Source organism: Pteronotus mesoamericanus, unplaced genomic scaffold, assembly GCF_021234165.1.
Source record: "Pteronotus mesoamericanus isolate MK-2021 breed Mesoamerican mustached bat unplaced genomic scaffold, CSHL_Meso_final scaffold_85, whole genome shotgun sequence".
Classification (NCBI taxonomy): domain Eukaryota; kingdom Metazoa; phylum Chordata; class Mammalia; order Chiroptera; family Mormoopidae; genus Pteronotus; species Pteronotus mesoamericanus.
The window spans coordinates 73,029,029-73,051,631 of record NW_026555329.1 but is presented as its reverse complement, the minus strand read 5'-3'; the positions used below and the strand labels follow the sequence as shown (position 1 = coordinate 73,051,631).

Sequence of the window (22,603 nt, the reverse complement as noted above, 5' to 3'; positions counted from 1 at the left end):
CTGGCGTTTTCAGGACCCAGCTTGCGTTGGAAGCGCAGCACAGGCCCTTGTTTCGGTTCTGGTCACTTTGAGGTCACTGCGCCTTCTTCCCTTCCCTGCTGACCGTTTTCGGAAGCTGGCTAGACAGTGGGGTGTATGCTCACACCGTCCGCAGACCCTTAGGAGATGACTTACTCAAATGTCAGTGTGTTCACAGTCCCTGCAGTTTTAGAATGAGTCACATCATTACCACCCGCTGGGAGGAGAGGGAGGAGGAAGGAGGAACACACCCTCCCTGTGTGAAGGCTCTACTGAGCGGCTTCGTCTCTGTCCTGTGTCAGGCAGGAGCCCAGTAGGTAGAGGCTGCAAGGTGCCGAGGTTTTTCTTTATGCCATAGCCGTAGGCTGCATGCGTGCAAGGGGGTGCTCCTCTAAGCACGTAGACTTCCATTAATGTGAATTCCACAGATTCCAAATTCTAGAATGTCACGTAGGCACCTAGCCGACACCTCCCTTGGCATGTGCCGAGGAGCTTGCGAAGCAAGTTAAATCTTTAATGTGATTGCAGGGCAACGATTTTGACTACGTGTAACACCAAAGTTTTTCAAGTAATTGAGGAGCATCCATTTATAAAATGGTTGAGATCATAAATTATTATTCTTTTCATGAAGGCCCATTCCCGGAGGCCTCTTGGAGGTAGAATTTTATAAACTTAGTCGGGGTGACTAGTCGTTGAGTCAGTCATCCAACGCAGCCCGTGTTTATTAAGTGCCTGTGATGGGGTAGGCGCCGGGAGATGATGAAGAAGAGACACATGTGACCCCTGCCTCACAGGACATTAACGTGGGCCACAACCCTTAATAATAAGGCAGAGCGACTGCATTTACCCAGAGACGATGAAACACGGCCTCTTTAAAAATGTTCTATTGCTCGTGCACGTCAGTCATTCAGATCGCCTTTTCCTCTGCCGTTCTCCTTTGTTGACATTATCTTGTACTGTAATTTTTTATCATATTTTTTATTATATTTAAAGAGAAAGGTTTTAATCCAAAGTCCCTGCTTGCCTTGAGGCAGGATTCACACAGCGTTGCTCTCCGCGTTATCTATTGTATTTTCCATTGGCCATTATTACACAGGTGGTTTAAAAAAAAAAAGTGCAATACATAGTAAATAATGAAAGTACATAAATATATATTATATATAAACTGGGGTATGTGTGTGTACCTGTACACATATATCCATATAGATGACATGTATATTACATGCATATGGGAAATAACAAGCCCCCCTTTTTGCCCTGTAGAAGGGCTGGGCTCTGGGCGCAGTCCCTCCTCCTCTGGTTGCAGTTGGTGAATTACAGAGTGAGGATCCGGGACCACAGTCGGGGGTGGGGTAGGGCGTGGGCAGGAGCCTGTCACAGCCCGGCAGCTTCTCGGTCCCCAGGCTGGCAGGCAGCACAGGGTTGGGGGAGGGGGCTTCCTTCCCTCCTTTGCCCCCTTTGCGTTCCAGCCACTGGGAGCCCTCTGCATCCCTGATCTTTTTACCATCCTGGAGGAGAGGGACCTCACCTTTGGGTATCAGTTGCGTAGTGGGCTACCCTCTGGGAGATCTGCTGTCACTTTATAAGTTTGGGTTAGCAAGGCCAGCCTGTCTGGTGAGGCTAATGATCTCCTTTGAGGCCTTGTGCCTGCAATTGGAGAAGGTGCCAGCAGGTGCGCGGTGGGGCCGGCTGCCTGCAATGTACAGCCAGGCAGGGGCGGGAGCCGGGGGGCAGGCAGCTGAGAGGGACCGCGTTCATTCACAGCTGCATGCCTCATTTCCAGTCGCTTTGGGCAACACATGAGTGTAGTTCAAGAGGAGAGGAAATACAGCGACTCACGTAGCATCGATGTGCCGTCCTTATATCAAACATCAACTGTTATTTCTTACTGCTTGGCTCCGTTCTGTTGGTTATTTACATCGAGGAGAAGCCTTCGTAATTTTCAGTTCCGCCTGAGGTTTCAAACCTCAGGCTTTTGTTTGAAAACAGCCTCTGCGTGCTCTCTCTCCTTCTCTTGGCCTGTGGTCCGTTTAATTTAAACCAGCGTCCAGAGCGCGTGGGCGTGGCTGTGGCTTCTCAGAGGGATGCCAGCATCTCAGTGTGTCTGACTAGCTCTGTAGAGGTCTTTCCTCTATTCAGTCCCTCTTCCCCTCCCCCTTCCCCCTCAACCCCCATCTCTTTCTTTTTGCCTTCTTAAGATGAAAGCTCATTAGGATTATTTCCACTATAAAAGTAATACTCAGAGAAAATCCTAATTACAGAAAATGCAAGAAATTGGAGAAAATCACCCATTATACCAAGATTAGTCTGTTAACATTTTGTTTATTTTAAAATGTATTGATTTTATTTTTTCCTAGCGAGAGAGGAGGGGAGAAAGGTGGGGGGAGAGAGAAATATCAGTTTGTTGTTCCACTTACTTATGCATTCACTGGTTGATTCTTGTATGTGCCCTGACTAGGGATCGAACCTGCAACCTTGCCATATGGGGACGACGCTCCAGCCAACTGAGCCACCCGGCCAGGGCTGTTAACATTTTAAATAGTTCCTTCTTTATCTTTTTTTCTACACATTTAAATGTTTTCTCTTTTTTTTGCAGTTCTGATTCCTTAAAAAAATTCATTGTGACAAAATATACATGCCATAAATTTACCCTTCTAATCACTTTTAAAAATTTATTTTTTTAAAAAACGTCCCCTTTTAGCCATTTTTAGATATACCCTTCATCTCTTTTTAAAGCGGGAATGACTCCCCTCCAGGCAGCAGCTTTTTCTTCTCATGCCTCTTCAACTTAATTTTCTTCCTGCATCAGCTCAGAAAACCCAGGAGAGCTCATTGTTAATCAGCACACGCCTGCATGTCCACAGTCCCCTCATCTTTAGTATAGTTGCCTTGGCAACTAAATTTATCTCATACCAAATGGCAGTGGAAGTTCAGAGCTGCTGTAAGTTCTATAAATTGGAAATGACTGAGCACCTTCAGGTTCCTCCTGCCCTTTACCCTTTCTTACTGAAGACTTTGAACTCCCTTTAGGTAAAATAGGGCAATTTTTGGCACAAAGTGTCCTAATGATTTTCATATCTTTTCTGATGATATTTGCAACTTTTAATGAGGCTGAAAGAGACAATATTGAACCCAGATAATGTAAGCTTCAGTAGGCACATTTTAAGTGCCACAAAGTAGGGATGTGTTTTTGGTCAGGGACAGATCAGTGGATTCTTTAAGAATAAATCCATATTTTTGATTACTTGCTTTTTTTTTTAAAGATTTTATTTTATTTTATTTTATTTTAGAGTGAGGGGTAGGGAGGGAGAAGGAGAGGGAGAGAAACATTGATGTGCAAGAGAAACATTGATCAGTTGCTTTTCGCACGCCCCCAACCAGGGACCTGGCCTGTAACCCAAGCATGTGCCCTGACCTGGAATCGAACCATGGACCTTTTGAGTTGGTTTGCGGGATGACACCCAACCCACTGAGCTACGCCCGGCAGGGCTTATTTGCTGTTTCTTTAGGATGACTTTATATATTTATTTTCTGGCTTTTCCCTCTGTCCTAGGGCCACCGCCGCCCAGCTCAGGGAACGAGCAGCACTCTTCTGCCTCCATCTTTGAGCATGTGGACAGGATCTCCCGCTCCTCAGAGGCCAGTCGGCGGGTCCCCAGCAAGATCCAGCTGATCGCCATGCAGCCGATCCCCGCGCCTCCAGTTCACCACCCCGTACTGGCCGACCGCGTGGCAGAAACCAACAAAATTAACAAAGAGGTATTTGTTTTTACTAAAAAGCACATAAATACAAAAGCTCACATGCTGGTTTGGTTGGTGCTTAAAAATGAGTGAAAGTGTCAAAAGATTGCAAAGCATATGAGCTGCTGACAGGTATTTTTAATTTTAAATGTAAAATATCCCTTTTTTTTTTTTTTTAAAGATCAGATACGGTTCAGGGACACTGTTAGGTGCACCGGCAGATGTGCAGAAAAAAGACCCGAGACCGCTATCCTTAGAAGTCCCGCTTTGCCCTGTGGCCGGTTTAGGGAACTTGCATTTCTGAAAGATTGCCTTCATTTGCAGAACAGAGTGGCTCACTGTGCAGAAAATATGATTTAGATTTATGCTGAATATCTGCTTTCCTTCCGAGAGTCAGGAATTGCGGTACGTGCCAGGCAGAGGGTGCCTCTGCGGCCGGCCCCCATGACAACCCTGGGCACCGAGTCTCTGGTGGGCAGCATTTCCCATGTGTTGTCACAACCCCCCGCTGGAGGCATTAAGCACATCCTGTGTGATCCCACCGGGAGAGGACTCTGGGAAGCTCATGCCTGGTTTCCCTTTGCTGATTTTGCTTTGTATCATTTCACTGTAATAACTGGGGCAGAAGGCGGAGTCCTGTGAATTTTCCTAGTCAGTCACTGAACCTGGGGTGGCCTCGGAACCATAGTAGACTTTGTGATGCCTCACAGATCTGCTTTGGCTCCAAGTATCTAGATAATTCCTAGCAAAACCCTCTTCCAGTAAATCCTGGAGGAGTTGTTGGATCTCCTAAGAGTGAGTTGCTTCCCTCCTAAGATGTTGGGAACCAGAAAGCCAGGCCAGGTCACAGCTAACTTTAAGTCGAGAGATTTGACCTGGGCTGGACAACGAGTCAGGTGAATGCCGTTCAGAAATGCACATAAGGCAGCTTCACGCCTGTCAGTGCCCTGCCTCTGAGAAACACCCGTGGCTGTTTGAGTTCTCCAGGCTGAAGTGATAAGAAATTGGTACGGTTGAGTCCCCAGCCCACTTTAAAGGTGATCCATAAAGTGGATCATCTTATAGAGGAGTCTTACCGAGAGTGCTTAGAGCTTCTTGTAGGCGCACCTCACTGGCTCCTTGCCGAGGAGGTGACCGCAGCATGTGTGCCGTGGGTGCAGGGTGGCGAGTGCCGTGCCTTCTCGCCAGCGCTCAGGAGCCCCAGCTCTGTGGGGCCCCGTCCTAGCCCGCACCTGTCTCCATCTGTCTCGTGTTGCGTGTGCTCTATACTTGCCTTATATGTACACCATGGAGTGGGGTCTCCCTCTGGTGAAAGAAGGAAGCGAATGTGCTCACCAGGCCTGTGGCCTCACAACTTGATAGCTTGCGGCTCCATTTTCCTTCTACTTCTTTTTGAAATGTAGTATTTGATGCCTGTGTGTGCCTGTAGGTAATATATGTTAATTATAAAGCATAATAATGAAATCAGAACCCAACTTAAGAACTAGAGCGTTATCAATACTGTTCTACTGACCTATATCCTTTATACATCTAAGTTGAAATTAAAAAAAAAAAAGAATTAACTCTTTTTAAACAAGATTTTATTTATGTATTTTTAGAAAAGGGGGAAGGGAGGGAGAAAGAGAGGGAGAGAAACCTTGATCGGTTGCATTTTGTATGCATCCCAGCCAGGGATGGAACCTGCAAGCCACGCATGTGCCCTAACTGGAATTGAACTGGTGACTTTCGCTTTGTGGGACGCCGCCCAACCAACTGAGCCATGCTGGTCAGGACTAAAGTGAAATGTTTTCTTAGCAGGAGGTTCTGGTGCGAATTCCTAGTATACCTTGGTTCTCCTGTGAGGACCTCATATATTTCAAAGAACAATTAGATCCTGATAGAGTGAGAGGGTTTTTCTTTTTTTGTTTTTTTGTTTTGTTTTGTTTTCCTGCTGGTAAGTTACCCAGAACCTCATGCAACCGGCTGTCCTTCTCAAACAGTCTCCAGGAAGCATGTGGCTTTGGGTCCCCCGTGGCACTGCCAGGAACGTTCCATTTCATCTTGGCCTGTGGCCTCGCTCCCTCGCTCCCTCCTTCTGGTCAGATTCCCAGTCTGCATTGCACCACAGCCCAGCAGACCTGCCTCTGCCTTTGGTCACCTCATCGCCCCCTAGGCGGTCACCGGCACTCTGGGCCTGGGCCGTGCCTGCATCTCACGCCCTCCTCCCGGACCCGCCCCCTTCAGGCCCGACTCGCTCCTCGGCACCTAGCGCAGCCCCACAGAGCCAGTGATGGCAGGTTTCCATACATGTGGGTCCTCTCCTGGGGGGGGAGGGCGGGTCTCGGGTCAGAGGACTTGTTTGGGTGACACTAGGTAATTTTCAATAAACGCGCATTCTGTTGTGTAATGCAAGTAACCTCTTTCAATCTGTCTTAATTTAAAAGCCTCTGAAGTAGTGATTAGTGGGTATGGAAAATATCCTTGTTCTCAGGCCACATTGTATCTAGTCATTAGTGACCCTCAGTACCGTCCAAGTGGCCAAGGCCCATCTCCCAGGTTTGAGTTGTCTTTGGGGGCCGATACCACAGCCGCCTCCTCACACACACCTGGCAAGGTTGGGGTTACAGCCGCCATGGCAGGTCCCCTGTACCCTGTGTGGGTTGCCTGCCTGTGTCACTCCCTTGGGGACCTCGTGGGAGCCTGGAACAGCCGTCCAGGGGGCAAGGAACGTGGTAGGAAGGCCTTCCCAAAATGCTTTCTGAGCCTGGGTCCCTGAGACCTTCGGGTACATCCCTTTTGTCTGCGTCCTTCCATGTCGCCCCCTCAGATTCAGACGGCGCTGCGGCACAAGTCCGAGATCGAGCACCACCGGAACAAGATCCGGCTCCGCGCCAAGCGCCGCGGCCACTACGAGTTCCCGGTGGTGGACGACCTGTCCTCGGGGGACACGCGGGAGCGACACCGGGTGTACCGCAGGGCGCAGATGCAGATCGACAAGATCTTGGACCCCACGGCCAGCGTGCCCTCGGTCTTCATAGAGCCCAGGAAGAGGTGGGGACCCAGGGCAGAGCCGGGGCCTCAGCCGTCAGGGCCGCGGTAGGAGGGCCTGCCCATTGTTAAGGGAAAAGTCGCGGAAAATGAGGCAGAGACGTCTGTGCACAGGAAGGCTGTGTAGACTGCGCGGGTGACGTTGCCCCGCAGGGGCCACCTGTGCAGAATGGCTGCTTTCATCCTCTGCCTGGACCTCCCGGCCTCGGAGCGTTCCCTGGGCTACAGCCTCCTGGAAGGCAGCTTTCGGAGCGCTGCCACACTCCCCCGGCAGACCTGCCTCTCCCCGGCTTCCCAGCCCACCATCTCCTCTCAGCCGGCTCACCCCCAGTGTCCTCACCTCCTAGGCTGGCACCCAGGTGGGCGGCATGGGTGCATGTCTCACTTCCTGTCCCACAGACACCCTCACAGTTTTGGGTCTTACTGCCCCCTTTGCCTCCGAGCACAGATGCATTTTCTCAAACGCATCTGTCTGGCTAGGTCTGTCTCTGATCAAAGGCTGGGCTGGCTCCGTGTGCTCCCTGTGCTCCGTGTGCTCCCTGTGCACCTGAAATGGGTGGGGTCCACCTGTCCACGGAGCAGCCTAGGCAGCCCTGCCACTCTGGTAGCCCGTGGCCTCATGGCCTCCGAACCTTCATCTGCGTTTCCACTTCTGGCCGTAGGTGTGGCTGTGCCGATGCCCCGCACCCTCTTTCCACATCCCTCCCCGTCTGCAGACGCTATTTGCTCCTTAACACCCGGCTCAGGCCCCATGTAGCCAGTGATGAATCAATAGCTCACACTGACCGTGCCTATTTCTCACTGTCTCTGTCAGAGGTATATATTGTCTCGGCTTGTCCTCTGTTGTTCCTGTGTCTTCTTATAGCCTGCCCAGGTAGACAGTGAGTTTCTTCAGAGCCAAGAATGTGTCTTACACATTGTCTTTGTCCTGGGGGCCGTTTGCTACAGTGCCCAGCACGTCCTGGGTGCTCAGAAAATGCTCAGTGTTTAGTTGATAAGCCACTGGCAAGAAAGGTTATATCCTGTGAAGGTAACCTCTTTTTTCCCCTGGCAGCTCGCGGATCAAACGTTCTCCGAAGCCACGCCGGAAACAGCAGGTCAACGGCTGCCCAGGAGATGCTGAGAAGGACCGACTCATCACCACAGACAGTGACGGCACTTACAAAAGGCCCCCCGGCGTCCACAACTCTGCCTACATTGGTTGCCCGGTGCGTAACGCTGACCCTGCTTCCTGGAATCGGAGTCGGGCGGCTCTTTGGGAGGGAAGTGGCATTGTCCCAGGCTGGGCAGGTGCGGGGAGGGTGTGTGGGGGAGGGGAGGGATGCGCTGCTCCATGGAGGGGAGACTTATGCCGTATAAGCCAGGGGCTGCGGGGCGAGCCATTGGGCAACATACCCCATGTGTTTCCTTTCAGTAGGCGACTCCTCTCCTCTTAGGGCTCAGCATGGGCACTTCTCAAGGTTAATTGGAACACAGAGAAAACCATCCAGAAGTAGTAGTAGTCGTTGTTGTTTTTTAAATTTCCCTGGTCAGAGTGTTGTTTGGGTTTCTGGGTGATTAGAGGGATAGTTAGGGTTTTGTCCCTCCCTTCTGCTTCTGGAGCACTAAGGAGGTATTGTATTTGCTAATAATATGTGTATTTTATTTTACTGGGAGAAAGAGCTTACTGGAAGTTAAGAAGTACAGAATTAAACATTTCTTTCAAACAGAAAGGGCACTGACCCATTGCTTGAAGTGTCAAAGGCAGACATTGATAGCCCTGAGACGCACACAGACCCCACTGAGGAGGGAAGAAAGGGCCAGCCTCCCCAAGGAGCGATGGGAAGTGCAGACACAAAGGCCCCGAGGCTGGGAGAGCCAGACCTGCCAGCAGCCTCACCCTGGGTACGGCCCTGTCTCGTTGCCCTAGACAGACCCCTCCCCGCCCGGAGGCGGCTCACACAGCCACCCTTGTTTAGAGGGAAATGAGCAAAAACACCTCCTTAGAGAAGGGGGAACACGGTCCCGTTAGGCAGCACTTACGCAACCAGCCATTTACTTGTGTTTTATGCTTTGTCTCCTCAATTATACTAATAAGCAACGATGCCAGACACTAAATGTAATTATTTAAATGTGCCAAACATCAACTGTAGTGGAAACAGGAGCACCTGATAGAACCAGGCCTTTCCTTGGGAGGTGATGTATTTCAAAAGGCCTCGAGACTGACCAGCTGCTCCTCACTGCCCCTGAGGGCTGGAGCGATTCCAGGGAGCTGGCGGTCCACGGCCAGCCTGCTGGCTCCTCAGGGGACTGAATGGAGCGGTTTCTGAGTCCCCGAGGTTGGGAGCCGTTCCTCCAGTAGATGGCGTCCTTGCGCTGCTGTCCGTGGGCAGGCGGTTGTCTGGGCATCTGCGGTGCGTGGCTGGATCTCTCCCCTTGGCTCCCCCCAGAGTCCTGCCCTGACGCTGACAAACAGAGGAAGGGAGAGCATTCCCCCCACCGCACCCCTGCCCCTGCCACTTCCGTAACCAGCAGGGCTCATTCTCTCGAAGGAATTTGCAGGGGAACCTTTTCAGTCCCGAGGGCTTTTAGTTTTTTATTTTTTAGAAGCCCCGAGGGCCATCACCCAGCGCCGTTGAGCACGCGCAGGGAATACCCGTCTTCCCTTGATCGCTCCGTCTTGCCTTCCGTGACCCTCGTCAGTCCTCTTTCCTGGTGGCCTGGGCCATCCTTTTCCTCCGCACCTTTTTTTTCTTGCAGAAAGCACAGAGGTTTCTCCCTCAGCTGGTAACAAGACGCCCTTCCCTAGGGTGTGCCACCTCATCTCCAATGGCTCTGTTTTTCAAAGATTTACTAAACGAAAAACCTTCCTTGGTGGACTGACTTTCTCTCCCCAGACATTCTAAAACACGTATTTTAAAGATAGCACTTTTCTCAGAACTCACCTTCTCTTGGGTAGTAGTTCATCTTCGGGATTAGTGTTTTTGAATTATTTTCAAAATAATTCCCCCTCAAAATATCATCTCCTTGAGAGCTCTCTTCTCCTAAAGGGACAAAAGTATCCCTGGATTCCTCATAACTAAGGTTACCATTATAGCTCATGCGTGGGCACATTGTGGCCCTCAGGCCAAATCCAGCCAGCAGCCTGTTTTTGTAAATAAAGTTTTATTGGAACACTGCCATGCCCATTCATTTGCATGTTACCTATGGCTGCTCTTGCAACCAGGGCAGAGTTGAGTTAGTTGTAGCAGGCACTATATGATTCAGAAAGCCTAAAATTCTTAGTGTCTGGCCCTTTCCAGAACAAGTTTGTCAACCCCTGATATAATTCATCACTCAGACCAGTCTCTAGTGGGAGGGAAAGGACACACTATTGATTATTGTGGTGGGAAAGCAGGCATAAACCAAGATAGTCCTGGGCCAGCCAGGGTGTGCGAGCACTCTCCTAAAGTACCCACAAAAGGACAGCAAAATAGGCACCAGAACACGTCACCTCTGGTGACTACAGGTAAAAAAAAAGAGGTCCACATATATTTCTGAAGAAGGATAGGTGAACATGCATCTGTGCAAAGGAAACTAAAATCAGACTGCGATTCAGGAGACTGGAATTCACACTCCAACTGGGGACTCTGGGAGAGGTAGCCACTTTTGTAGCTTGCTGTTTTCCACTTTTCACGAAGTACCATCTGCACGGGAAGCGCTGTGCCAGGTGGGGAGATGTAGAACGTGAAGACGACCTGCCCTGGCCTGCAGGTTCTGAGAGTCTCGCCTGGGAAGTGAGGCGGCAACTAGGAGAAAGGACAGGAGGCTCCCACACCCTGGCTGCGTGGCTCCAGGCCTTCTTGGCAAGATTCATGGGGCCAGTGGGCATCCAAGGGAATTCCCTTCCCAGCTTCAGAACAGATCTCTCTCGCTATAAAAGCTAAAGCTTCTCTAAAGTTAGGACTGCTAAGGGTGAGATGGGCAGCAGCTATATCTCTGGACTCTCCTCAGGTGTGCGTAACCTCCCCCCCCGACCCCCCTCCGCCTGTGGAATCCCAGTTTGGGCTCGTGGCCGTGTATGTGGCCGCGTGACGTGCTTCCTTGTTGTACAGCTCCCTTGTCAGCTACTGGAGCCACCACCAGGAGCATCACTTCTGTCTCAGGAGAGAGACCCTCTTAGGTACCAGTAGGATGTGCTTCCAGACATGCTTTTCCATTTCTACTCCAGGAACCGCGGGGCGGTGGCCCACGGCGGACCGCGTGTTCCTGAACGAGCTGCTCCTGGAGAGAAACTGACCATGGGGGAAGGGCTCACAAGTGGCCCTTCTGTCCATCCCTGAAGAAAAGGAACACAGAGTTCATTCAATGCTGTGTCATAAACCAGAGACCCCCTTCGGGGCCCAGAATCCTTACTTAGGTTTCCTAGATGACACGTGTCACATAGTAGAACCTTTACAGGGGTGTCGCAGTAGTGGCAGAACAGATGCTCAGGACCAGGGGGAGGGGAAGCACCTGCCCCATCTCAGGAGGGCAGTCGGAGCCTCAGATTCTGCCAAGAGATTCCAGAAATCTGAGTTCTAATATGACATTCAGATTTTTTTAAATAGTGGCTAAGAATGTTTTTAAAAACTCTGCGTGGGCCAAGCAAAACAGGTCTGTGGGCTGTTTGTGGGTTTGCCAGGTCGTAGAATGGTTTTCTCTCTCTTCGGAGTTAAGCAGCTGCCGCCTTGAAGCGCTTGGCGCTGGCACGAACAATACCTGGTCGTCTCTTGGGCAGGCCACAATCCCTGGGAAGCGTTTCCCAGACCGCTGGCTGGGAGTGAGGATGTGTCGGTGGAATACATTTCTCTTGGTGAGAGACTCACTGATCCAAACAGCTTGGAGACCGTCTTCCCTGGGCCCTTCAGCAGGGCAAGCCAGGCAGCTGCGCTCGACTGTGGGCCTGCAGGGCGAGCAAAGCGTCATAGATAAAAGACGTCCACCCTTCCTCACAGAGGCCCGGGGGGCACCAGCCTGCCCTGCGGGGCCTCTTCTTTCTTCCCTGTCCGCTGGCATGACCAGGATGTTTGAGCGTCTGGAGCCACTGAGACCTGAAAGGTCTCTTTCTCCGTTGGTTCCCTGCTTTGTCTCTTATAGTTTATCAAAGTGTATCTGACGACAATATTTTGCTCATAAGGAAGTATCAGAAAATAAGATTAAAAAAAACCAAAACCCGTTACTTATACCCCTGTCTCTTAGACAGCGGGTATGGAAAATAATTTAAACCTTTTGTGATGAATCATGTTATCCAGAGCTACCTCCATTTTAAAGACAGTTTCTGAATAAGTAATTACTATTTACTGTTGTAAACTATTGTCATAATAGGTATTCATATTATATATACACACAGTTGAAATAATGGCGGTGAGTTTGAACTCTTTTGGGGGTGTGTAGGACTCTTTTTTCCCGTTGTTAACTGTCCGTAGACTGCTTTAGTTTTTGGTTTCTGTATCTATGGGAGGTTGACGAGGCATTGTAGTAAGTAGACTCTGAGGCATCAGTTTTGATTCCGTAGGGCCTTTCAATAAAAATGCCGTCCTTCTAGGTACTGAAATGCATTTCAGATAGTGTGTGGGTTTTTCCAGACAAATGATTATTGACCGTTTTTCTTTTTCCCCTTTATTCCTGATTCACACTTTTTTTGCACCTTTGAGAGCTAACACGCTTTCCTTGGGTGTCATCTCAAAAAGTCTTATGGGAAACCTTCCCTTCCACGCCAGTGAGAATTGTTCGATTCTGTTCTGGCCCTACATAGAGTTTTGTCTTCAGGTCGCCACCGATGCGCATGTCTGACTCTTCCTTCCTTTGCTGTGTCCCCCGCTGCAGTCCGACCCCGACCTCCCGGCAGATGCGCAGACGCCGTCTTCTGCTGAGCTGGGCCGCTACCCAGGCCTGCCCTTCCCGGCGCCCCAGTACGTCCTGCCGCAGCCGTCCATCGAGGAGGCGCGCCAGACCATGCACTCCCTCCTGGACGACGCTTTTGCCCTGGTGGCCCCCAGCGGCCAGCCCGCCAGCGCTGCGGCGGCAGGCCCCGGCGTCCCGGCCGGCCTGCCCGTGAACAGCACCCCTTCCCGGGAAGAGAGACGAGCCACCCAGTGGGGGTCCTTCTACAGCCCAGCTCAGACGGCCAACAACCCCTGCGGCAGCGTGAGTATGGGCCTTGTAGCACGCTCTAGCCTGGAGCTCTGTAGATCCTCCCCCTCGAAGTCCTGCCGCTGCATTAAGTGCCAGTCAGAGCCACCGCCGTCTTGCACCAGGATCATAGGGAGGACTTCCTGTTGTCTCCTTGCCCCTGGTCTTGATCATAGGACGTTGGGGTGGCGGCTGGCAGGTAAAATGCTGTTCATCGCTGTTGCCCAGGCCGTCGTGCTGAGGGGCCAACACAAGGTGAATCCTGTGGGCGACAGGCGGCCCTGGAATGCGGAGGAAGACCTACCAGGAGCCTCTTAGCTTGAGTTCACTCTCTATTTTTATTAATTTATTTTTTTCAATGACAGTTTCCAGTCAATGCTATATCATATGAGTTACAAGTGTACAGCAGAGTGGTTAGACAATCCTATACTTCACATAGTGTTCCCTCTGATACTTTCGGTACCCACCGGGCACCACGTACAGTTACTGCAATACTGTTGATTATAATCCCTGTGCTGTATTCTACATCCCCATGACTATTTTGTAACAACACGTCTGTTCTTCTCAATCCCTTCACCTTTTTCACCCATCCCTCCAGCCCCCCCTCCCCTCTGGCAGCCACCAGTCTATTCTCTGTATCTATGAGCCTGTTTCTGTTTTGTTTGTTCGTTTATATTATTCATCATATTCTACATATAAGTGAAATCATATGGGATTTGCCTTTCTCTGACTGGCTTATTTCACTTAGCCTAGTACCCTCTGGGTCCGTCTGTGCTGTGGGAAATGGTAAGATTTAAGTCTTTTTTATGGCCAAGTGATACTCCACTGTGCATATGTGCCACAGCTTTTTTATCCTCTCATCTACTGATGGGCACTTGGGCTGCTTCCATATGTTGGCTATTGTAAGTAATGCTGCGATGAACATAGAGATGCACCTGTTCCTTTGAATTAGTGTTTTGAGTTCTCCCTTTCTGACTTGAACTTGTGTGCTGCTGGCCTCTACATCTCACCTCTCTCTGCTCCCAATGTGCCTTGCGTTTTCTGTGAAGAATTCTGTGGGCATCTGTGTGTCCCCCCTTTCTTGTAGGGGATGTACATGCCCGATCTGCTTGGGAGCCTAAATAGTTCTTGGCACTTCGTAAGTTTTCATTCTCCCACCCCTCCCCGATAACCAGTGTTCAGTTTATCTTCAGATTCAGCTCTTTCATTCAATTCAGGAAAACTCTGTTTTAGTTCTGAAATTATTTTCTCACCCTGTTCCACTTATCGGAGTCGAGGACAGCACTTATCTCTGTTGGCTCGTCTTTGTCTGTTTTCTCTCTCTACCGCTTTATCTCCGGTTGCTTTAGCTACTTTGTCCTTTTCCCTCTGTCTTCATTATGATTCTCATGGGCCCTTTCTCTGTGACGTTAATTCGATTTTAAACTATGTCTGTACTTCTCCCTGCTAGTTGATTTCTTAGAGTCACAATGGCATTATTTTGGTCCTCAAATTATTTCCACCATCTTTGGTCTCCCATTTCAGGTCATTATGTTGTTTTATCATCTCATTGTTGAGCTTAAAAAAAATTGCTATTTTTATACTTCAAAGTACTTGTGAAGAATCTGACTGTTACTTGTATTTGCTCCTAGACCAGGTTGTCTTTTATGTATGCTCATTTTTTGGAACTTGCATTTGTTTGTTTTTTTTGCTTACTTATTGGCCGAGGTTGATAGAGGCATTTGTAATAAAAGTGGGCCACTCCTGCCTGCCTTTTTAGCAGAAGATACAGATTTATAGAAAATGTGCCTGTATGGAAGAGCAGGCACAGAAATCCTACTATTTATATTTTTATTAAAGAAAGAAAGGTCTAGAAATTAATTGTGTGTTTTTTAAAGTCTGGGAGCCCAGTTCTCCAAGCAAACTCCTGACATTACTTGCTGGCAGAATGCCCCCAACGCATGCTCACTTTTTATGAGAGAACAATTCCCTTGGAAGTTGATCCCGTAAACCTAAATTTATAAGTTTGCTGTTGTCACCTTCTAATAAGTATTGACTGTTAATCTTCATCTTGTTTTGAATTTCTTCCAGAGATACGAAGACTACGGAATGGCGCCCCCTCCAGGCCCACTGCCAAGGTAGAGTTTTCAGGAGAAAATGTAATAGGACCTCCTCACGTAGGAATATTTATTTATTTGTTTGTTTGTTTTTGTTTAATTCTATAACTCATTTTCGTAGCTAATGTGAGCAGATGCAGAACTGTGAGTTTTATTTTCTTGCTGTAACCAGAAGAGGAGAAGAAAGTTAGAATTGAAGTTCTGCTTCCAGTGACACCAGACTAAGTAGTTTGCAGAGGACAACTGGAAAAGTTAGACAAGACTGAAAACTAAAAATATGAAACCCAGAGAGCTAACAGGTCAGGGAAGTGGTATGGGGCCAAGATCTAGCAAATCCAGAGAGGCGGCCCTGCCTTTTGGGCCACTGTCTCCCAGGGCCACCTGCCGACGTCGGGGGAGGCGGCTGAGAAGCTGAGCAAAGCTTTTGGCAGACTTGCGGGGTGGGGGGGACAGACAAGGCGGGGAGGCGCTTGTAAACAGCCGCAGGTCTGGGTTCAGGCCCTGGGGGGTTATTCCTTGGAGTCAGGGCTAACGGTAAGTAGATGGGTCCCTGCAAGAACTAAAACTCAGCTTCGCATGATCTGACTCCCTGATTGGATTGAGGGGACCAGGCGTTGTTCGTCCCTCCAGCTGCCTGGCTGAAATAAAAGCCATTCTCCTGCACAAGGAGGTGCTGTCATAGTAGGCCTCCCATTACCATTATTGTTTTGCATGAGGTCGAGCACATAGACACACACAGCCAGGCTTAGGTGTCCAACTGAATTTGAAAAAGTTTGGCTTACAAGAGACAAAAAAATACAGAAAGGATATAGGAAACGTGACAAACATGATTTAATTAATTTGACCTACTTGACACATATAGAACACAACTCAATAACCCCAAAATACACATACTTTTAAAATAAAAGATTTTAAAAATTTTACCATTTGTTGGGCCAAAATATAGCTTAACAAATTTCAAAGAATTGAAATCACTCAGAGTATATTTGCCGAGTATAGTAAAATTAAGTTAGGAATCAATGAGAGAAAACTAGAAAATCCTTATATGTTTGCATATTTATCAGTACCCTTCGAGGTAACCATTGTACACTGAAGAAATCACATTGGAGATTAAAATACACCTTGAAATGAATAGTTAATGAAAATACAACATGTCAAAAGTTGTGGGATGCATTGAAAGCCATGTAAGGGGGAATTTGATGTCTTAAATGCATATACTTGAAAAGAAAAAGTGGCTGAACATTAATGATTTAAGCTTCCATTTCAAGATGTTAAAGAAAGACCCAATTAAACCTAAAGGAAGTAGAAGGAAGAAAATAATAAGAATAGAAATCAGTGAAATGGAAAATCAGTGCCATAATAGAGAGGATGAACAAAACTGAAAGTTCTTTGAAAAAGCTAATAAAACTGATAAAGCATCAGAGAACTTGATCAAATCTGTGAGTTATCAGTGTGAGAAATTAAAAAGGACATATCCAGATATTACAGAAATTAAAACGATCTTAACAGATTTTAAAAAGGTTTTCAGACACTAAAAGGATGTGATGAACACATTTTAATAAATTTGAAATGGAAAAATTCCTCGACAGGGAAAACCTGAATAATCAGACAGCTATTAAAGAAATTGAAATCGTAATTAAACTTCTTCTCATAAAGAAAACTCTGGGCCCAGGCAGCGTCAACAGCGAATCCTACCAAACACCAAGGGAAGAAGAGACGCCCGAGTCGCCATGCGCAGTCTCCTGAGCAGTAGAAAACGAAGCTGGCATGACCTTGACACCAAGGACAACACAGGAAGGACAAGGACATCGCAAGAAAGGAAACATTAAGGGCCTATTTCACTTATGAACACAGCAAATGCAGCAAACTCAAAACTAAATATTAGCAAACATATTCAGCAGTATATACAGAAAGATACCGTATCATAACCAAAGTGGATTTACCCCAGCAGTGCAAAGGTGATTTAGTATTTAAAAAAATCAATCCGTATAATTCACGACTTTTGAGTAGAATAATGGAGGAAAATCTTTTCATCTCAATAGATGCAGCATTTGATGAAATTTAACATCCATTTTTGGTAACAATCTTGGCAAACAAAAACGAGATACAAAGTAATAAAAGTTGTCTTGGTGAAATGTAAAAAGTTTTCCCTCTCAGACCCTGAGCAGACAAAGATTCCTGCTTATATTACTTTTATTCACTGCCCTGGGGAACCTATCCAGCATAGTAAGGCAAGAAAAAGAAAGATTAAGGAATTCAAAGATAGAAATAATACAGTTACTATTCACAGGTGATGTAAATTTGTGGCTGGAAATCCTAAAATGTCAATACATAAATTGTTAGGATGAAGGAAATTTAGCAAGTGGCTAAATAGCAAGATTGCGAAATTATAGGGCGGCTGGATACAAGATGAGTTTACAAAAATCTCTTGGATTTATGTTTATGAGCAATAGGCAGAAAATAAAATTTAAAGATACTATATAAAATGCCATTCAAAAATATAAAATACCTCAGAATAAATATAACCAAAGATATTCAAGCCCCCCAAAGAAAGATGTTCACGGACTGAACACTTAGTATTTTTCAGAGGTGAGTTCTTCCCAAGTGATCAACAGTTTCATTGCTGCCACATTGAAAATCTCAGTAGTTGTTTTTTTAATTCATAGAAACTGACAAGCTGATTCTAAAATTTATGTGGAAATGCAAAGGACCAAGAATACCCAAGACCGCTAAGAAAGAAGAGTAAGATGTTAGGACTATTCTAAATATTACATATCATTGTCAAGTAATTAAGACAGTGTGGTATTTCTGTAAAGCTAGACAAAAAGACCAGTGGGATAGACGAGAAAGTCTGTAAACAGACCCATACATGAGCGGACAGTTGAGTTATTAAAAAGAAGGAATTGCAGAAAAACAATCTCAGACATTACACTCAACTATGCGTGGCCAGGAGTCACCTCGAAGTAGGAATGCTGTATCTGCTTCCTCTTTATTTTTCTATCAGCTTTCTGTGTTCTCCCTCATTTTCAGCGTGGCTTGTTTTATTCCTCTCCAGCCGCACTCCCCCACCCAGGCGCTGCTTTGTGGTCCACAACAACACAGGCAAAGGGAGCACGTGGAGCTCAGGTGATCAGGGCGGAGTGAGTGCCAGGGGACCGTGGGAGCTGGTTCACCCAGTTCTGTTCCAGTTTATACCTGTTGTCCTGCATAACTATTAATAACTTCCACTCTCCGAAGTGTTCTGGTTTGGATGATAAACTTTATGATCACCCAGGTTAAAGGGATCCAGAGTATTTGGATCATACTGAACTACCTGAGCACACACTTTAGGATAAAAGGGCTGCAAATTGAGGCAGCAGGGGGCTAACTGGCTGGGGTCAAGTGGATGTCATTAGGTAAAGGGAGAGAGTTACTTCCTGGGCGGTTGGTCCAGAGGATATAATGAGGTCCGGTGAGCTCCAGGGTGCAGACCTTACCTTGTGTTAAGCTTCAGATCTGTTAGGTCAGAGATGCCAGCTGTCGCTCTCTGAGGTGCATCTGGAACAGCAGCAGTTATTTAGAGGAGGAATACAGATGGCTGAGGTGTCGCCGCTGGGATACACTCCAGAAATAACACTAGAATAAGGGCCAGCCAGTCTGCTTTCTCGTAGAACTGGTTGGAGCTAGTAATTCCTGGTTGACTGTTATTTGCAAAGAATTGTCCTTAGACTATCATCTTTTTTTAATTCTTGAAATTTTTTTTAGAGGAGTGATTCTCAAGAGGGATTCTGAGAGCCCTGGAGGATCCTTGCGACCCTTTTAGGGAGTCTGTGAGGTCAAAACTATTTTCACAGTAACACTAATGTTATCTGATGCTTTCGGTTGTGTCCACGTTTGCACTGAGGTGCAAAAGCCGTGGTGGGTGCAGGCGCCTTAGCATCAAACAAAGCAGTGGCACCAAACTGTTGGAGTTACTGTATTCCTCACCAGTGTCCAATCGCCATTTCTAAAAAAAAAAATAATGCCAGTTTTGTTAGCGTGTCCTTGATGGTGTAGTAAAAGTGATTTAATTTTATTAAACCGAAACCCTTGAGTCTTTACTAGCTTGTGTGACAAAAGAGGAAGTACACATAAAGCACTTGGCTGAATATGGAATTTTGAAGGACAAGCTGTGTTTAGTCGGGTTTAACTGCTGCCACGTTTTCACTTGAACCAGCAACGGACAGGCGTCACTGTTCAGACGTGGGTGTTCAGCAGACGCTGTCTTGAAAGTGAACAGGGAGGGCCCATCACTTCAAGAAAAACAACTGACAGCATCTGCCACCAGTGATAAAACTGAGCTTCCAAGTGAAAAGTCAGAGTTTTGGAAACTTTTATCTGCCACCCTGAACTTGACAGTGTCCTGGTGCTTAAAAACTCCTCTGATGAGCTCGGTGGTGATAGTGATGAGTGTGATTTTTTTTTTTAATACCATAAAATGAAATGTATCAATATCTAGAAAGTCTGCAGAACACAGTGAACAAATACTTTCCAAATGACTATGTCATAAAATGCGTGCGTCCATTCCAAGTGCAAGATAGTCCGGTGGGTTTTAATCTAACAGAATATGAAAAGTTTGTTGTTACTGTTTTATATTCCACATTGCCACTAAACCCTTAAAAATGCTTTCTTGAGTTTGGTGTGCTATTGAAGAAGAATATCTGAAATATTATTTGAGAATTATCTGAAAAGGCTATTAAAATATCCCTCCCTTTCCAACTGCATGTTTATGGCAACTGATTAAATAAAGTATATGAGAATCCAGATGTCTTCTATCAAGGAAATTTGAAAAAGATGTAAAACTCTTCTCACTAATTTTTCGGGGGTGGGAAATACAGTTCATTTCACGAGAAGTGTTAACATGTAATACATTTAATATTGTTGTTTTCAATGAATTTTTAAAATAGCATTTATAAATTTCTCAGTTTTGCTTTCAAGTACAGTAAGTATCTATAGATATAATGCCCATAAATAAAAGCTCTTGGGAATCCTTAATATTTTATATGAATGTTCAGAGATTCAGAGGCCACAAAGTTTAAGAACAGCGCTACTTTTGAGCACTGGTTTTCAGCCTCAGTGAACTTCGGGGTCACCCGTGTAGCTTAAAAACTACACACGTCTGGGTCCCACCTCCTAGTGTCTGTTTGACTTGGTCTTGGGGCACAGCATGGGCATTGGGGCTTTTAAAAGCTCCCCAGGTGTTGCTAACGTGTCGCCAGACTTGCTATCTGCCGCTTTAGTCACACGCTGGAGGTGAGCTGGCCCTAGAACTTGACTGTACCCTCTTTTGACCTGTAAACAAAAGCATTTCTTCTTTCATCATCCTGCAGAGATACTTCAGGCATCAGCTAACGCTGACCTCAGGCCAGGAGACTCGGCAGTGAGCAGACAGAAAGTGGACAGAGAGCCTGTAGACCGATAGCTCTTATTTTTCTGGGGGTGCTGAGGGTGCACCTAATCAAATACGAGAACCGGGGTTCCGAGTGGTCCTGACGTTCGGTGTGCTTTGCTTTCAGACCCGGTTTTGGCCCCAGTTTGCTGCAGTCTTCGGAGCTGGTGCCTCCCGAGCCCCAGCAGCCCCTGGCATCGGCTGAAGCCCCGTTTGCTGCCCGAGGGATCTACTCTGAGGACATGCCGTCGGTGGCTCGGCCTCGGCCTGTCGGGGGCACCACAGGTACGTGTGGTGTCGAGCTTGCATTTCTGAACTAGAGGGCTCCTGCTTTTTGGAAATCCGACAGGACTTCCCATACTTCGCAGGTGCTGTGCTATGCAGTGAGTCTTGTTTCTTTTGTTAATTGTTGCCCAGCACATATTCTAAACAATTCAAACCTATTCATCTTTAATCTACAAGAATACAGAAATGACATGTATGAAACATTTGAAGAGGAAGTTATTTTCTAATACTTTCTAAAGAGAGATTACACTGTGTAAAAATTTGTGTTGGGAAAAATATTAAGATATGTGAAAAGGGTTCCCATTCTGACTATGTAAAATTACCAAACGCGTATATCTAAAAATCTAAAAAGAAACAAAAGCAAAATAATACTTAGGGAAGACTTACAGCAGATGTGACCAAGAGGTATTTTTATTATAGAGGATGGCTCATGTAAGTTGATAAATGGACAAATCTCAGAAGGACAAAGATAAATGGTCAAAATAAAGGAAGAAAATGCACGAAAAGTACGTGTGTGCCATATGAAGGTAAACATAATAAAAAACACCCCATTTTGAAAATAATTAAAGATAGGCAGATTAAACCTGTGATGAGGCACCATTTCAATCATGGGGTTGTTGCCATAGTGGTGAAATCAGCATCCGGTTTCTTTATCCCCAGTACACAATGGGGACACAGTAGCACTTACTTCCTATGGTTGTTTTGATGATTCAAGAAGATAACAGACATCAAATGCTGAAAACAGTGCCTAGCACATGAGAAACTTTTAATAAGTATTAGCTGCCATTATTGTTACTGTCATTATATTTCTGGTGTTCATGTACATCATTAGCCTTTTGGAAAGCGGTTTGGCAAGGACGTTAATGAACTTTTGATTTGGTAATTCCACTTGTGGGAATCCAGGCTGCCACTCCCCAGAGAAATACACAACATTGGAGAAAAACTGCATGTGCAGAGATATTTATCAGAGCATTATTCACAAATAATTGTGAGCTCCCTAAATACCCAGTAAGAAGGGCACCAGTGAGGAAATTGTGTGGCTCCATAAAAAGATCTCAGAAAGAGCCAGCAAAAGGGAATTTAAGTTTCCCAGGTTGCCTCCTTTGTGTTTGGTACTTGACCTACTTTATCTCTTCTAATCCTTGAAATAACACCACGGGGTAGGTTTATTTTTTTATCCCATTTGAGAAGTGAGGCATTGAGGCTCAGCGGGAGTGAGAGCCGGGTACCCAGGGTCCCGAGGCTTGTCCATGGCCGGGCTAGAATGCAGACCCGACTTGTTAGGCACGAGGCCCCACGTTGGGTCATGGGGGAAGCCTGTGCGTTGTATCGCTGAGTGAACAAAGCAAGATACAAACTGTGTCTGAAATACGATTCCAACTACCATCACCGCGTTAACACAAAGGTATTCTTTTCTCCCTATGCAGTTGCCTGAATCTTTGTAAATGGTGAAGAAAACTGTGTGCTGCATTTATGTTCTTTGCAAGATTCGCTCCAACGATGTCTGTTGGGCAAACAGAGCTGATAGTCCCGATCACTTTAATACTGTTATGGATCATCAGTGACTGACAAGGTCGCCTGCAGAGTACAGAGTGCACTGTTCTGATGGGCCAGGAAGGGTTGTTTGTTTTTTTTCCTGCCTGACCTTTAGTTTTTAGGTTTTACTGTATATCCTGATAAACCTGCAGAGGAGTTTTTGTTTTTGTTTTTTTGTTTTTAAATGTATTTGATTAAGGGAGGCTGTTAATTAGCCAGTTAGAGGAGCAGGGGACTGGAAGCTGGAGAGGGCCACCCCCCTTGCCTCTGTGAAATCCTGGAACTGTTTTAAGACCAGTCTGAGCATCACAGATGCGTTTGATGATCAGAGGGGCATGTGGCAATAAGTACTTTTATTGCA

At 46.7% G+C, this 22,603-nt stretch overlaps 1 protein-coding gene across 1 annotated transcript in view; it reads left to right on the top strand.

The window, feature by feature from the left end:
- Window positions 1-22,603, top strand: part of KIAA1549 (KIAA1549 ortholog) — a 108,889-nt gene that overhangs the window by 82,801 nt on the left and 3,485 nt on the right. The window contains exons 14-19 of the mRNA XM_054564063.1: window positions 3,572-3,777; window positions 6,566-6,789; window positions 7,841-7,994; window positions 12,613-12,933; window positions 14,989-15,035; window positions 20,549-20,706. Of these exons, the coding sequence (XP_054420038.1) occupies window positions 3,572-3,777; window positions 6,566-6,789; window positions 7,841-7,994; window positions 12,613-12,933; window positions 14,989-15,035; window positions 20,549-20,706 (1,110 nt within the window). The remainder of the gene's footprint in view (window positions 1-3,571; window positions 3,778-6,565; window positions 6,790-7,840; window positions 7,995-12,612; window positions 12,934-14,988; window positions 15,036-20,548; window positions 20,707-22,603) is intronic.